General features: G+C 45.6%; 1 protein-coding gene across 2 annotated transcripts in view; it reads left to right on the top strand.

Annotated features, from left to right (window-relative positions):
- Positions 1-17,447, top strand: part of Skap1 (src kinase associated phosphoprotein 1) — a 282,046-nt gene that overhangs the window by 209,415 nt on the left and 55,184 nt on the right. For both annotated transcript variants that reach the window (XM_060386869.1, XM_021642009.2), the window contains exon 5: positions 17,333-17,410. In XM_060386869.1, coding sequence (XP_060242852.1) covers positions 17,333-17,410 — 78 coding nt within the window. The remainder of the gene's footprint in view (positions 1-17,332; positions 17,411-17,447) is intronic.

The raw sequence follows: 17,447 nt of genomic DNA, 5'->3' as shown, positions 1-17,447 counted from the left end.
CTTACATATAAAGCTGGGTAGTTAAATTTTGTTTTCGTAGCCAGGCTCACAGCACTTGGGAGACAGAGGCAGGAGGCTCTCTGTGAGCTTGAGGCCAGCCTGGTCTACATAGTAAGTTCCATGACAGCCAGGGCTGCATTGAGAGACCCTCTCTCAACAACAACAATTAAAATTTTGTTTACTTATTTACTTGTTTGTTTATGGTTTTCCTAGAGTTGGAGAATGCTTTGGTCTTTTCCTTTGGTTGCTTTTCAGAGTTGCTATCCATAATTCTCCCAGTCTTTGTAAGAGAAGTGTGTGAATATTCTCCTGCCTCCTATTTTCTTCATGATCAAAGACATCAGATGATCCCTTGGGTTCCATCTTGTTCTTGGAGACCCTCCCTTGGAGACCACTGTCCTGCCCATTCTAGGCTGGCTGCTGTCACTGTCTCGCTTCCTTTTATCCCTTCCTTTGTCAGTCCTGGCTTCTGGGTCCGTGGTGTACGCCCTCGTTCTGGTAGCATTGCAAGACAGGCTGGAGACTGCATATATGAAAAGCTCTGTATATCTGACTCGGAATTTTTTTTTTTTTTTAAGATTTTGGAAAGTGTTGCTTCACTGGGTTCTGGCCTCCAATATTGTTGGGCAGAAGTTCGTGTCATTCTTGTTATTGGTTCTTAATGTATAACCTGTTTGTCTCTCTGATTCAGGAGCTTGTAGAATATTCTCTCATCCACTATGTTCCCAAATGTCACAGTGATGACCAGCGTGTAAGTCTCTCCATTCATGGAGGACTCACTGCAAAATATTTGTCTTTCATTTTCACAGATTTTATTGTCTCTTTATTGCTTTCCCTCTGTTTTCTGTGTTCTATTTTCCTTTTCTTACTCTTTTCGCCCAATATAAGATTTCTTCAACTTTTCCTTCCAACTAACTGATCTATTTTATTTTTAACGTTTAGCTGCCATTAACTTAATTTCCAACTGTCTTTCCTTGGTCTCTAATTGCTTCGTATTAAGCATCCTTCTTAATGGCTACAGTGTCCCTTCCTCCCTCTGGAAATATAAATGATGGCTTATTTGTTTGTTTTTTAAGTTCTATTTTCTGTACCCTAAATTAACCATTTCCTCTTACTTCTTTGGTTTTGCTGTGCATTTTAGTCTTTTCTTTTACTTTGGAAACCTTGCTATGGATGTCTCGCGATAGTATATTTCAAACTGAGTTGCTTGTCCGGCGTGTACAGGAACCTGGGTGCCCCACCAGGGCCAAGAACAAAAGCGTGTGCTAAGGTGGACGGAAACATCTGTGTGGTTTTCAACTGAAGACCTTCATTTAGAGTCTAAAGCTCTGGACGGCAGGGGCAGCCAGCCGCCTTGACTCAAGAGTCTCCCACTCATGAGTATCTCTTCTCTAAAGCCAGGCCCTCCCTCTCCCACCCCCACCCACAAAAGGGAGGACAAAATTTCTAGCACTGCCGTTTTGCATGATTACCAAGGATCTTGCAGCAAAGGGAGGCCGGGATCCGCAGTGTTCGGAGCAAGGGCTGTTACCTAATTCACCCACTTTCAGTACGGCTCCTCATGCTCTGCTGGACTCACGCTCCGCTGGACTCTGTCATAGGATCTGAGCTTCCTCGGGAGCCAAACTTTCTGCATCAGAATTGGAGAAAAATCTTTAGGAGACTAGAAGGGGGATGGAAGACTGGTGTGCTGGAGTTGGGAATTTTCTCTTCTCTTTTCATTGCGAAGTCAGTCCCTTGCCTCACGTTGGATGAGGCGAGCTGGCTCACACATTCATTTCTCCATCTGCAAAATGGGTGGCCGGCTCGTTTGCTTTAGGAGGCCAGAGAGCCCAGAACTGTTCCGTCTGAGAGTTCTTCCTTGGGGCTCCTTTATGGAAAAGCAAGAGTAAGTGATGAGACGGTATCGGGAAGGATTTCCCTTGCAAGTGTTGCCAGCTCCTTAGATCATGCTTTAGCAGTTCATTTCGGGGAAACCGCTCTGTGGTCGTTGGCTTTGGCTGTGAGGCCAAGATCAGAACCTCACCGGCTCACCTTTTATGAGTGCTACACCGTTGGCAGTTTCAAGTCTTATTGCAGAGAGGTAGTCCAGATCTTTGCCTCTTCTCTGGCCCCCCTCTCAGAAGCTGGTCAACTCCTGGGCACAATGATGGATTGTGCCCTATTATGTCAGTAGCTGCTATGCTTGGCAGAGGCAGAGGTTAGGACAGGGTTTGGGGTTTTTTTTGTTTGTTTGTTTTTTGTTTTGTTTTGTTTTTTGTTTTGTTTTTTTTTTTTTTAATGACATCTAGGGCTGGAGAGATGGCTCTGTGCTTAATTAAGAGCATGTACTAGTTCAATTCCCAAAACCCAGTTAATGCACCTCACAGCCCCTGTTAACCTCAGCTCCAAGAGATCCAGTGCCCTCTTCTGGCCTCTGTGGACACTACAGTCACAGGCACAAACACACACAGATACACATCTACACATAATTTTTTTTCTAAGTTTAAAATCATGAAATTTAGATTGAGAAATCTAGACATAAAGCATTCTTTATCTTGATTTTTTTTTCCCAAGGGAAAAGTCTCACTATTGTAGTTAAGACCAGCCTTCTCATTGTAGTCAAACTTGCCCTTCTCCTGCCTCAGCCTTCCGAGTGCTGGGATTACAAATGAGCGCCACCAAGCCCAGCTCTTCATTATAAGCTTCAGACTATAGCTATGACTACACCATTACATATTAAATGAAATGTTTACGTAGCCAAGCACAGAAAAAGAAAATTGTTTGGAGCTTTGGAAAACCTGGATTTATGTTTTAGTTTTTCTTTTCAACTGTGCAGGGTTTGAGTTTGAGCTTTTACAAGCTGTATTAGGAAGGCCTCTCTGTCAGAAACAAGACTGCACCCGAGGAGAACGCACCTTACAGACCCTATACTGTTACCCAAACATAAAAGACTGCTGTCCTCGTCACAGGAATGTTGTAACTGTTTGCTCCATGCTGCCTTGCCTTCGTAACACCCAGGCAATTCCACAATTAAAGGCAGCTTTTCCAGAAAGACACTTGAGATTTGGGTATTTTGTTTTTGTTTTCGTTTTTTTTTTTTTCATGCCAAAACAAATGAATCCTGAACCAGTCTACCTTAGCCATCCAATATGTGAGGTCTCTTTTGTTCATGAACCACCTACAGGTAATAAACCTGTACGCCCCTGTGACAGAGAAAATGTTGGAAGGAAATGGATTTCCACCTCAGAATTCCAAGCTGCTCTACCAAACAATAGCAGGGGAAAAATGATTCAGCTAAACACACCTGACGTGAGCTGGCATCTCCTATACCGCCCACCGCACCAGGCATTACGACTTACACACCTGCCTGTGAGACGGGCTGATGGGAAGAGCCATTCTGCTTTTGTCGGACAGACATTTCAGAGGGTTTTTAAATAAACTTACAGAGCGAGACCAAGCTGCATGTCTTTTAAACTTTGTTCCTTCATCCGTCTATACCAAGTGCCGTGAAGCAAAATGGATGTGCCTTCGGCTTCCCACGGTCCTGGAAAATGAACCAGTCCACTTAACAATAAATGGTGGTTGGTTCAAGCACACATGACCGGTCTAGTGAGGAAGGACAGAAAGTTGAGCTTAATGAAGTCCAGGGTCTGTGTCCCTGTGCACAGACAGGAAAGGACAAGTGTTTTATAACTGTTTATTGGAGTTCGTGGTAATAAATTCCTCACTTGTCATGCACTAACTTTAATGTTTTCATTGCTTGGTGATTTAGGTTTCCCTTTTCACGTTGTAAATCACGGCGTCCGGGGGGAACAGAGCTGGTCGAGTGCCTGCCATGCCTGTCCCTAATGTTCAGTGCAAAGAGGAGTGCTCTTTCACTCTCCCACACAGCCTGACAAAAAGATGCTTCGCCTCATCCCGGTTCACTGCTTACTAAACAAGACATGCAGGCAGGCAGGCAGAAAGACAGACACACAGACAGACAGACACACACACACACACACAACTGCAGCGTAAAAGAACAGGTCAGGATTTAGATCAGTAGCTCTCAACCCCCAAAGGACCATCAGAAAACACAGATATTTATACACTACAGTTCATAGCAGTGGCAAAATTACAGTTACGAAGCAGCAACAGAATTAATTTTATGACAGAGCAACCCTGTCTCAAAAAAAAACACAAAATAATAGTGACAATGATAATGATTTTATGGTTGGGGTCACTACAACAGGAGGAACTAAACTAAAGGGTCACAGTATTCAGAAAGTCAAGGACCCCTGGGGTAGATCTCAGGGAAAGGACGCATCTCCATGGAAACTTTCCAAATGTGTTTGTTCCTGGAGTTTGGGGGAATTGCCCTTTTGGTCCTCCTTCCCCATTTGCTGATTGTGAGCCCTCGGCCAGTGAGCTGTACAAATAGATATGGAGATTTCGTGCTCTTATTTTTCAATTACAGACTGGGTGATTTGGCTGGAAACTTAAGGGTCTAGTAACATCACCCTTGTCTTCTCATCCCAATTTTATTTTTCCTCACAAAGCTCAACTTCAAACTTGCCTGCGTTTGGCTAGAAGAATCGAGAAAGATTTTAAGTCTCCCATTTGTAAGTTTAATAAACAGGGGGACAAAGGTTCTTCTTAAGAGCTGACTCTAACCCCATACTGCTGTACAGAAAAAAGAAAACTCAAGGAGCTGGCTGCCCGTGAGGTCTGGGGAGCCAGCTTTGGTCCAGGGGTGATACATATCCAGTCAAAGCCACATTGCGAAGATCATTGCTTTCCCATCAAGTTTTTCCTGATGGGGTGTGAGGGCTCTCGTTAGATCACCCACCCTGAAATACCCCCTAGAGAATCACGATAATTAGCTCCTGACTCTTTATTTTCTGCTTTGTTTGCTTTAAAAAAGTTTTCTCAATACCACCATCTGATGATATCGGAGTGTCTTTGGCTGGAGAGGCATGGAGAAGGCAAAACCATGGTTGTTTCAATTCCTTCCTGGAAGCTTTTGTTTTGAAAAGGACAGTGACTCCACCGTCCACACTCTGAGTGTTCAGACTCACACCTAGGATACCTGTGCACAGGTGGGAAGTACTGTGCCTGAAGGAGTTCAAAGGAGAAAGAAATAAAGACACATTCCAGGGAAGGATCTGAAAGAACAAGATTAGGGCACATCACAAAAGGCCTGGCCCTCTGCCGCTCAAAACTATACAGCCCTGAAGAGTGATCATTTGTTTCTTTATTCATTTCTTCATTTGCTAGCTTGTTCACATTTGGCTTTGTCCTCACTGAATTTCTGCTTCCTCTCAGGAACACACCACGAGGTGGCATTCGGAGGAAGCAGAAATGTGAACACACCTCCTGGTGAGTTCCTGAGGGGGAGCGCTGGTACCCCGTCAGGCTCTGAAACAGAACTCAGTAACATATTTCCTGGGGCTGGAGAGAAGACTCGGTTGCGAACCACGTTTATGGGGGACCCACGCCTGACCCCCCAGAACCCATGTCAGGTGCTCACAGACCCCTGTAACTTGAGCTCCAGAGTCCTGATGCCTCTGTACCCACACGCATCTACCCACAGCCACACACATGCACATCATCTAAAATAAAATCTTTCTTGTGAAGAAATACACTCAGGCCGGGCGGTGGTGGCACACACCTTTGATCCCAGTCCTTGGGAAGCAAAGGCAGACAGAGCTCTGTGAGGTCGAGGCCGGCTTGATTTACCAGTGAATTTCAGCGCAGCCAGAGAAACCCTGTTTCAAAAATAATACCACTTTTCTCCTCTTTAGCCTTGGGAATTTCTCTCTATTTTTTCCCCAGGTTCCCTTTGTCCTTCCATCATTCTCAGGACCAAATTCCCCGTGATTCTGTCCCCTACTTCCTCTCTGCTCCTTTGGATATGTCCTTTCTTTTCCTTTTTTTTTTTTTTTAACTTTCCTGTTTCGCATTACCAACCCTAAATTAAAGTAGTAAATATACAGCAGAACAAAAATTACAACTTGTAGCTGGAAAATGATTTATCTAGCAAATATCCACCCCCATATTGCCTTCTTAGAACTGAGAGTCCCTTCAGGCAAGAAGCGTTTTTCGGTTCAGTTCAGCAGAAAAACCGACACCTACTGTGCGTCTACCAGCCCCCCTGGGGATACGGAGAGGAACAGGTGTGTAATAATGGCTTCTGCTGCCCTCTATCAGAGGGACCACATTTCCCACTGGCCGCTTTTCTTTAGGCTTCAAGAAATTAAATAGCCAGCATGGAGCTCCTCACGGTTTCCTGTGTGTGCCCTGGAGAAGGATCCTTCTTAATCTTACATCGATCCGACAGTTAATCAGAGTCCACCTTAACGGTTCAGGCTCGGATACCTACATGGTCCAAGTTCCTTCTCCAGGAACCCTTCCCCTGCTTACCCAGAGAGTTGTCATGTAAACCCCGGCACATCCTCCATTAGCACTGGATCCTTTCTCACACCTCCCCGTCTTTCTCTAGGCACTAACCCTTCATTCGCATCTTTTCCTGCACAGCGTCAGCTCTCTTCCCTTGAAAGCAAGATCTATGTTCACCCTGTTCCCTGGTGTCTGCTGCCTTGGCCTACGGCTATATTCTTTTTCCTGGCAATAGCACCTTTTCTGTATCCTGTTCAAGGCCTACAGCGGTCTTTACATGTAACTCTGGTCTCCTATAAAACTAAGCAAAGGTGCAATCATTGAGAATGTTACAGTTAAGTTCATGGCCCCTGGAAGCCCAAACTGTCACAGAAAACTTCACTGCAGAAAATGACATTAGAGTGCAGGTTAGAAGCATGACTTTACATGGAGAAAACATAGCTAGGTGTTCAGGTTCACATCTGAATCAAGTCTTCCTGCTCAGAAAAAGGGAGCAGAGACAGAAAATGCCAGACAGCAAAAGCAGTATGAGCAAGTGTCCGGCACTCTCAAGGCAGAGATGGTTATTCATCGTGCCCAAAGTGCTGGGATGTGGAAGGACCAGAGAGGTGAAACTGGATGGCCGTTTACAACCAAGCCTTTCAGTGTTCGTGTGCAGAAGTGTTTGCACTTTATGGGCAATGGAGAATCCCAGAAGGCTTTCAACAGGAATGTGGTAGCACAGAGGCAGGCGGGTCACTGTGAGTTCGAAGCCAGCCAGATCTACGTACAAAGTGAATTCAGGACAGCCAAGGCTACACAGGAAAATGGTCTCAAAAAATATATATATATATATTATTAATAAAAAGAATTAATAAGGATAACAGGAATGTGACGTGACCAGACTAGATCCAAGTTTTAGTGAAATGACTTCTGGCCGCAGCGTGTTACATGGAGGTGAGCCAGTTAAAGGGTGAGTCGGAGCCAGATGAGGCGGTGTGTGACCCGAAGCAGGAGGCTGTCAAACTCAAAGCCAACCTGAAAAGTGTTGGCAGACCCAGGTGGAGCGCTTCCCTGTGTATACTTTTCTGTATTTGTGGGATTTTGCCTTTGTTTGTTGTTGTTGTTGTTGATGATGATGATGATGATGATATTGGGGGATCTTGGAGGTTTTGTGCTGGGACTCAAATCCAAAGATCACGCCTGTTAAACATCCACTTTTACCACAGAAGCGCAGCCCCGGTGTTCCCCATGTCCTCACAGTTCTGCAGTGTAAGTATAGAAATGGATTTGGAAATGAAGTTTTGACATCTGTTGTTAAAGATATGCTTACAAGCCGAGCGCAGTGGTGCAAGCCGTTGGTCCCAGCACTCGGGAGGCAGAGGCAGGCAGATCTCTAATCTACATAGTGAGTTCTGGGACAGCCAGGGCTACACAGAGAAACCCTGTAAGGAGGTGGGGGAGGTGCTTTTCAGAGCCAAGGCATGGTAGCACATGCTTTTAATTCTAACACTCAGGAGGCAGAGGCAGGCAGGACTCTGCGTTTGAGGCCAGCCTGATTTACATATCAAGCTTCAGGACAGCCAGAGCTACACAGAGAAACCCTGTCTCGAAAACAAACAAACAAACAAACAGAAACATATGCTCCCCGGTGATGTGTGCGTGACGGTGCCTGGCCTCAGGATGAGGCCAAAACGTACTTCAAGGCTTCTGAAAAGACAACTGGACAGTCCCGATTCCCCTCTTCCTCTTGTTTAGAGCCACAAGGCATTTGAAGGATGGCTGCACGGATTGCTGCCGAGACCCTGGTTTACTTTACACTGTCGCCACTTATTGGGGCTTAACTACTGAAGAGGTCCTGGTCATTTGTGGTTCCATAGCTAATGAGTTAGTTCTCTCACTGCTACCATACCAAACAGAACAACTTAAGGGAATAAACCTTACTTGGGCTCTCAGTCTCGGGAAGCTTTAGAACATCACAGTGGGGAAGGCGCAGCTGAGCTCATGACCACGGGAGCGTTCCACTGGGCAAGGGAAGAAGTAGATAACCAAGATGGAGTTGGCCTGCCACTCCCAGAGGCCCGCCCTAGAGGCCTAAATCTGCCATCCAGGATGGCATCGAGAGATTCCATAATCTTCCCTCCCCCCCCACCACGTGTGCAAACAGCGCCACCATCTGGAAAGCAAGTGTATAAGCCCATGAGCCTATGAGGGACATTTCAAAATCAAACTGTAACACAACATAAGGACGGATTCCTAAGACAAAAATGAACCTGTGGCTGCTGCGTTATAGATATCAGAACAATTCCTCCCTTCGATGGCGTGGATCCTGTGGCCGTAATACCTGTCTGCTGACACCACACATTCAGTTCGCTTCCATGGAGCAACTGCAGTTCCTCAGCAACCCAGTTCTGTTCTGTTCTGTTTTGTTTTGTTTTGTTTTTAAAGGAAGTAAAGTGCTTTGGAGATCCTTGGCTACATCAATTATGAAACTGCAGTTTCGCTTAGTGACTAAAGACTGCGACATAACTAAGATAAATCACACCTTCCTCTAATTGACTCTCCTCCCTCAAAAAGCATAGCCGAATGCAAATGAGCGGCATTACTCTAGAGAAATGGTCTGGTCTGGTTCTAAAACGATTCAAAAATCCACGCCCTTCATCTCATCAGAATGTGCCCCGGTACCATGAATGAGACGCACTAGTTGTGTCAAGTTATCCATCCTTGAAGACTCAGCACCCGCAGCTGCTGGGTAAAGCCGAATATCAGCACTTAGTTAGCTGTGTTGAGGCCACCACACAGGGGCTCTGTTCTGCACATGGGTAAAGATCCCATGGAAAGGCAAGGTGTGAAAAAAGGGCGTCCCTTAGAGAGCAAGGTCTTGCCTGCGTTTCTCCACGCCAAGGCTCTTCACCCTCTAAATAGTCATCGCTTCCGCAGCGCACCCCAGATCTTCTCGTTGTTGGTGGCATGTTCTGCAAACGGGAAATCAGTGTGGACGTTCGGCTCAGCAAGCTTTTTAAATGAAAATCTCCTCCAAGAGTAAACTGTGACCATGATCCCTGCCTGAGCCCTATGCTGTACTGATGCGCCCTTCTACAGACGCCTCTCCCAGCCAGCAGGAAACCCCTCCAAACCTTGGCGACCAGGTAGAGTCTCCTGAGCATTTTCTCGTTGCTTCCTCTAATAATGGGCCCCTGATCCGAGTGCGTGTGCCCTGTTACTGGATCTGAGACTTTTATTTTGTTCCCTATGTCTGCTGACTTCTTTGGTTGCACACAGCTAGAAAACAGAACAACCTTAGTCATCGCAATACACTAAAAAGCGTTAGTAAGTAAGGAGTGAAAGATAAGACCCGAAGGATGCACGGAGGCACACACCTCTAGTCCCAGCATTCAGGAGGCTGAGGCAGGAGCATCAAAAGGGCAAGTCAGCTCTCACTGTATCACGCACAAGACTGTGTCTCAAAAATAAATAAGGAAATAAATAAAATCCCGAATGTTGTCTTTGGTGACCATTAAGTGCGTCATTTCACCACTATGTCTAAATCCAATGTCTTGCTTTGTTGCCTGGCTTTCTCCCAGTGGAGATGAACTCAATTAGCTGTTGTGGTGGTTTGAACAGGAATGGCCCCCATAGACTCGTGTGTTTGAATGCTACTCCGTAGGGAGCAGCACTGTTAGGAGGGGTGACCTTGTTGGCGGAAGTGTGTCACTGTAGAGGCAGGCTTCGAGGTCTCAGATGCTCAAGCCAGGCCTAGTGTGACAGTCTTCACTTCTGCTGCCTGTGGATCAAGATGTAGAGCTCTCAGTTCCTTCTTCAGCTCCGTGTCTGCCTGCACAGTGCGTTGCTTTCTGCCATGACGATAATGGACTAAACCTCTTAAGTGTAAGCCATCACCCACTAAATGTTTTCTTTTACAAGAGTTGCCAGTCATGGAGTCTCTTCACAGCAATAAAACCCTAAGACAGCTGTGTTCACTCCCTGCCTCTTCGCCTGCGTTGGACTTTTTCTCCACAAACGCATCCATTCAGTTTAAAGCGATCTGTGGTTTCTCTGCCTTTGAATCCTTTACATCCTCAGCCGATTGGTAATGACTTAGACTTTTTAACCTTTCCTGTTTTGTTTTTTACCTAAATCCCTTAATAAGCAAAGCACAATGGCAGAAAAGTGTAGTGGGTTGAGGGCAAATCCCAGTGGCTGGCAGCGGGAGCACAGAAGGTGAATGTTACGTGAGTATGCCACAGAGAAGCAGGAAGCAGCTTCTTTCTCTCTGAGGATCAGAGGAGGCTCAGTTCCTGCCAGAGACCCCAAACAGACTACCGTTGGCCGGTTCCGAAACTTGAAAATAAGGAAAAGAAGTTAACCCAGAAAAACCAGAGACTAAGGACCAGTAGACTTGATCTTACTAAAGAAGGCCACAGGGACGGGAGATGGCTCCGTAGAGCACTGGCTGTTCTTCCAGAGGACCTGTGTTTCGTTCCCAGCAGCCCACAGCTGCCTGTAACTCCATCTCCAGGGGCATCTAGCACCCTCTGCTGGCCGCTGTGGGTACCTACAAATACACGCCATACATATGTGTGTATGTAGGTATGTGTACATATGTATATATGTGTTTGTGTGTGTGTTTCTATGTATACATGTGTGTGTTTCTATGTATGTGTATGTTTCATACATGCATACACCTATGCATACATTTTTAGTTTAAAGTATGTGTTTTTACACAACCCAGCGGACAGACGGATGTCTGCGGTCCCTGAAATCAAGATGGAACCTGACCCTTCCCAGTCCTCAAACACCAGATTTTTCTCTAGCCTCATCCAGCCAGATCCTCAATGCAATGCACCAGCTCACCCGAGAACCACCACCCTCTGGGCAGCAAGCTGTCTTTAGGCTTGGGTAGATTTGTTTTCTTTTCAAGAGAGTTGAACTTGAATTAAAAGGAAGAAGAATGATGAAAGAAGTCCACAATTTAAGTTGGGGGAGAACTAGGGAGGGAGGAAAACACTTTTTTTTTTTTCAAAATTGTTGGTCTTTTCAGGTTGAGTTAGCAAGGGACCAAAGTCACTGTCTGCGGTAGGAGGTAGCAGGCACCTGGGTTGCTCTTCAGGGGCCACAGAGGAATCGGGTGACCTCCTGTGCTCTTAGCCTTGTGCTGTGTGTTGCCAACTGATTTCCCCTATTCTCTTTTCTCAGTGGGCTAGAACACAGCTGGCTAAATAGGCCGTGACGCACATAAGCGCCCATGTCTGTTTTATTGACTGCCTTATGGAAATGTATCACACTCCAAAGGGCCCTCATTGTTGTTTGCCATGAGTAGCTGACTGAAGAGTCGTGTTTAGCGCTGAGAGATGGAGTCCTACCCTGTCATTTTGTCTACGGCAGAGTTGGTTTCTGGCGGGGGGGTGGGCGGTGGGGAGGAGGCAAGGGTTTAAAAGGATCAGGATGAAGAGAGAAGGATGTTGGAGAATTTCTTTTATCTTCGTTCGCCATGGAAGTTGGGCGGCCATCACTTCTGAGTAAAACACTTCTCTGTTGATCTTATCTTTATGGCCAAACATCCTTCCGCTAAGTGAATCTCTTCTTTATGTGGGTTGCTCAGAGAGATTTAGTTAAGTGTAGTGGTGGAGAGAGATCATGACGCTAATGCGATTCTGTTTTGTGCTGATACAAAGTGATGCATGCACAGGTCTATGCGAGAGGACCACTTGTTCCTAATAAATTGAAACAGTTTCTCGTTTTTTTGTCATAGTGATGATGGTAGCTTCCATTCAGGTAACAGACAAAAAAAAAAGTATTTCTTTTTACTACTATCCATGCTTTTGCCTTTTAAATGGCATCTTGCACAGTTGTCTGTGGTGTCTTCCTGTCTTTTTCATCATCCTAGAGAACATCTCCTTATAAGGCATGGAGCCGTTTGTCGGACGATGGGGGTGGACTCAGTTGTGGAAGTCTCCTGCCTCACCTTCCCATAGTTCGCCTAACCATACGCATTCTCTGGTTGCCAGTGTTCGATCGGGGTCCTGGATGACAGCAAAAGAGGAGACATTTAAAGGGACACAGTGGCTTCCCACCTTGCTTGTGTGGATTCAGCTGCCGGGTCAGTGGGCTCAGAGTCAGGTCTCCATGAAGAACATCTAATATCAGACTCACAGCAGCTCCCGTACACTCAATCAGATAGAGGCTGATTGGACTCGATTGTCTATTTTTCTTCTTAATGTCTCCTGCAATCCCATCTCTTCCCCCAACAGTGCATCAGGGCAGCCAAGTGAGGTCTCTCACAAATACAAAAAGCCTCAAATGCATTAGGAAGCAACAGTCTGACTGTTGACATACAAAAGCATGGCGTATAAAAAAACATCCCCAGCCAGGCCGCTCTTCGGGATCCTGTCGGTGAACAACCAAGTGAGAAATCCAGCAACTCGTTCAAGGGCCCAGATTTTAGCAAGCTGAGTTTGACTCTGGAGGAGAGGAGGCGGGGATGGTACTCTCTCTCCCTGCAGGCCTGGAATTAGTGACTTGGAGTTCAGACGTCTCTGCTGCATTAGGCCTTTGTTTTCTTGGTTGTTGGCGTTCTTGGGTTTCACTTGGCGGGGAGAGGAAAAGCCTCATGCTGATAATGTACTGAAAGTAAATGAAATTAAATAAGCGAAGCGTGCTCATCACTACTTCCTCCCCCCTGGGTAATTCAATTCAAGCTCTGTCTCTGATGGCAACTCACAGGGGCTGTCTCTGTCACCCCGCTGGGGCCTGGAGTCTTCGCATCTAAATAAAAGTTTCACTCAAGCATTTTTTATGCTCCTGCCGGCAGGATCAGTGAGCTGGTGTGGGCACATTAATGTAATATTCATACGCAGAGACTCTCCCCGAACACGAGGCGATGTCTTTCCATTTTCATAATTATAAATGTTCCATAAAATGGCATTTAGATTTGCATTTAAAAAAAAAAAAAGGAGCTTTGAATTCTAGTAAGACTCTTAACATGTCTTTTATGATTCAGACTTTAACAGGAAACTCTCTAAGTTTAACAAGACCTTTTTTAAAAAGAAGAAAAAAAAAGAAGAAGAAACTTGTAGAGAAGACATGGCTTGGGGAATCCAGTCTCTTTCCTCTTTCAGCTTCTGTGTCTTTCATTTGAATTTGAGGAGGCCTCCAGGAGCAATTTTTTTTTTTTTTTTTGAACAGTACTTCAGAGAAGAACCTTTCCCTGTCGCTGGTCTTCACCTCACATGACAGAAGAATCTCTGCCAGTTCTTAGAGGATGTTTTGTTTATTGGTTGGTTGGTTGGTTTGGGGTGGGGGGGAGGCTAGGATTTTAGAGCAATGGGGAGGGAATAGAAAACCCCTAGGAGTATGAACTTTCACTTGCTGTGGTTCATCTCACGCATGTACCTCAAGACCCCGTCTGAAAGGATTCATGCCAAACACAGAGTTTACTAACTGTAAAATCCACCAATGGAAATGGCTGCCAGATGTGGCCAGCCTTGAGCTATATAGTGAGACCCTGTCTCAAAAACAAAGAAGGATGAGAAGAGAGGGAGGGACAAAAGGGCAGGAGGGGGGTGTCTGGCGGACAGAGGGACAGACGGAGGGGACAGAAGGAAAAGATTCTATGAGCAATTCTATGCCAATAAATCAATTGGATTAAAAAAAAATCAATCATGCCAGGGCATAGTGGTGCCTGCCTTTAACTCCAGCACTCAGGAGGCAGAGGCAGGCAGATCTCTGTGAGTTTTGAAGCCAGCCTGGTCTACAAAGCAAGTCCAGGACAGCCAAGGGCTCTGTTAAACAGAGAAACCTTGTCTCAGGGGAGAAAAAGAAATCAATCACATAAAAAGCTGACAAACCTCCTGCTTTACTTTTTTTTTAGTGTGTGTGTGTGTGTGTGTGTGTGTGTGTGTGTGTGTGTGTGTGCTCGCACGTATGAGTGCAGGTGCCTGTGAAAGCCAGAGGCATCGGGTCCTCTGGAAGAGCAGCCAGTGCTCTTAACCGCTGAGCCATCTCTCCAGCCCCACGATTTTTCTCTTTATGCATATGAGTGTTTGCACGCATGTGTGTATGTTCACCCTGTTAGGTCCTGGTGCCTTCAGAGGCCAGAAGAGGGCATCAGAGCCCTTAGAACCAGAGCTGCGTGAGCCGCCACGAGAGTGTTGGGAACCAAAGCAAAAGCAGCAAGCCCTCCCTTTTCACCACAGAGCCTTCGCTCCAGCCCTGTGATCCATGCTTGAAACACTATGCTTGAAACAGCTTAGAGGCAAAATGATCGTCTTAATTGTGGGTTGTTCTTTTGTGTGTGTGTGTGTTTTTGAGGTGCTGGGAATTGAGCTGTTGGTGAGACTTTATGTGGGTAGCTCCCAACATTATTAGAAAACACAGCCTTACAGCAAAGTCCCCGATCCTCTGGCTCTTACAGTCTTTCCATCTCTCTCTCTCTCTCTCTCTCTCTCTCTCTCTCTCTCTCTCTCTCCAATGTCTCCTAAGCCTCAGGTGCAGGAGTATTCTGTAGATGTTTCCATTGGGACCGGCCTCCGCAAGTCTGAATTTTGATTGGTCGTGCTTTTCTTTAGCCTCCATCTGTTGCAAAGAAGTTTTCTTGATGAGGAGTAAAGGTCACACTGTCATGTGGCACAAGGACAAACGTTTACAGACTGTCGTTAGGGATTATGTTGGTTTGGCGAATTAGGAGTTGTAAATTCTCCAATAGGCATGACTTTACTAGGATTGAGGGGTTGGCTCTAGTACCAACGATTTCCCTCTTGTCGAGCAGATTTTAAGTCCAATTTGAAGACTCTTGGTTACTGCCAAGGTACATGTGTCACAACCGGCCCTACAGGATTACTGCGCCGCATCATTCTGTTTCGTAGGCATCACAGCCGGGTAGAACTCTTGTTCGACTCCCTTCTTCAGAAATTCGCATGCTATCCTCATAATGTTTTAAGAAATACTATTTTCTGTTTATTCTTTGGAAGTTGTATAAATGGTAGATAGTGTATTTTGAATTGTTTGCATTATAGATTTTGAAGGAAAACATTTGGGTTGGAGAACTAAAAATAACTATAAAACGTCTCTTAGCCGACTGTCTTCGGCCACTCCCCCCTGGTGGGGCTGCCTTGCCAGGCCACCAAGGAAGAGGAGGTACTCAATCCTGATGTGATTTGATGGGTGGCTTGATATGGGAGGGATCCCCATTTCTGAGGGGAAGGGGGATGGAGGAGGGGGAAGGGGTGCTGGAAGAGAAGAGGGAGGGGGCTACAGTTAGGATGTAAAGTGAATAAATAAATAAATATTTTAAAAAAGAAATGTAAAGGGGCCAGTCAAAGGCACTTGTTTTAGAGTCTAATACCTAAGTCCAATTCCCAGTGCCCCAGGAAGCAGGAGAAAACTGGCCAAACACACACTCACACACACACATACACACATACATACACACCCATGCATACATACATGCAGACTCACACATACACACATACACCTGATAAATAAATGTAAGTTTTAAAAATGTTTCAAGAAATGTGAAGTTGGGGTGGGGTTGTAGCTTAGTGGAAGAGCACACACTAGAAAAGGAAAGAGAGGGCAGGAGCCAGGAGAAGAGAGGAGAGAAGAGGGGAAGTACAGAGTTATGTTTTTCTGGAGATTTTAGGGGAGCTAGATTCAGTGGTTCCTGTTTACAGCCACAGCATTTAGGATGTGGAGACAGGAGGATCACAGGGTCAGAGACACCTGAGGCTGCTGTTAAGCAAGTGTAAGCCCCAGGCAGGACAGTGAATTAGGAGCTTGACATCGCAATAAATGTGCACCTAAGGAAGCCATTAAAAGCCAAGAATGTCACTGCCTTTAATCCCAGCATTTAGGAGGCAGAGGCAGGCGGATCTCTATAAGTTCTCGGCCAGCCTGGTCTACAAAGCGAGTCTAGGACAGCCAGGGCTATTCCACAGAGAAACCATGTCTCAGAAAAAAAAAAAAAAAAAAGTCACCATCCTGCAGTTAAAGATTAATGTCAGCCCCAAGCCCCAAGGTCTTCTTTTGGGCTAAAGCTTCTATGATTCTTAAGATACATAACACGACCCATTCTTTGCAAAAACCCGAGATCTGGTGGTTATTGACAAATTCGCCTCGCATAGCCCTTCTTCACAAAATCTGTGTTCCCCAAAGCAGCTGTCTAAATGAAACAGGCTGCTGTGATGGCTCAATAGGCAAGGTGCTTTTCTGTGTGCACGTGAGGACCAGAGCTTGGATCCCAGGACCCACATAAAAGCTGGACAAGGTAGCACTTTCTATAAAGCCCAGCGCTGGGAGTGTGGAGACAGAGTCTCCCAGGTTCACCAGGGTACCCTATAGGTGAGCTCCAGGATCAAGGAGAGACCCTGCCTCAAAAACTAGGGTGGAGAACAGATAACAGAGGAAGATGCCCCATATCAAAGACTGCCCTACCTGCACACACGTCCACCCAAACACACACACACACACACACACATACACACACACACACACACACACACACACACACACGTGCACAGCACAAATATAGACGTGAAAACAGCCAGAAAAAGACCGACAGGTGGAGATGTGTTTTATTGTCCCTTCTGAAATGACTGCATGCATAGTGGAGTCTATTACTCATTAAAGCCTGGCCTTCTTGGTTGCTGTTCATTTGACTGTTGATTATCTCACTGTGGATTACCCAATTTAGAGCTTATATCCAGTGCAAATTCCTAATTCCCCAGAGGCCTTTTTCCTGCCGATCAGCACGTATTGAGGCTACCTCCCCTTACCACAAGCTAATGTATGTTTGGTCATTTTAAGCAATATTAGCATTAGATATAATTAGGAAGAAAATTAACTTTTTCCCCTAATCATATAGAAATTGTTGTATTTTGTGCTGCATTTAAACAATTACCCTTCCGTACTCCATCATTAATGTGAATAATCTAAAGTGGTGTAAATGGAAATCCCATCAGGTTTAAACAAGGCGTTTTATTGTTGTTGCTTTCAGGACTGGAAGATGCCCTAAGAGGGGCTCAGGAGCTGGAAAACGTCATAAAGCAAGGATACTTGGAGAAGAGAAGCAAAGGTATTTATCAGACCCGTGAAGAGCAGAACATTCCAGG

This window comes from Meriones unguiculatus, chromosome 7, assembly GCF_030254825.1.
Source record: "Meriones unguiculatus strain TT.TT164.6M chromosome 7, Bangor_MerUng_6.1, whole genome shotgun sequence".
In the NCBI taxonomy this organism is placed as follows: domain Eukaryota; kingdom Metazoa; phylum Chordata; class Mammalia; order Rodentia; family Muridae; genus Meriones; species Meriones unguiculatus.
This window is presented reverse-complemented; position numbering and strand designations above follow the sequence as displayed.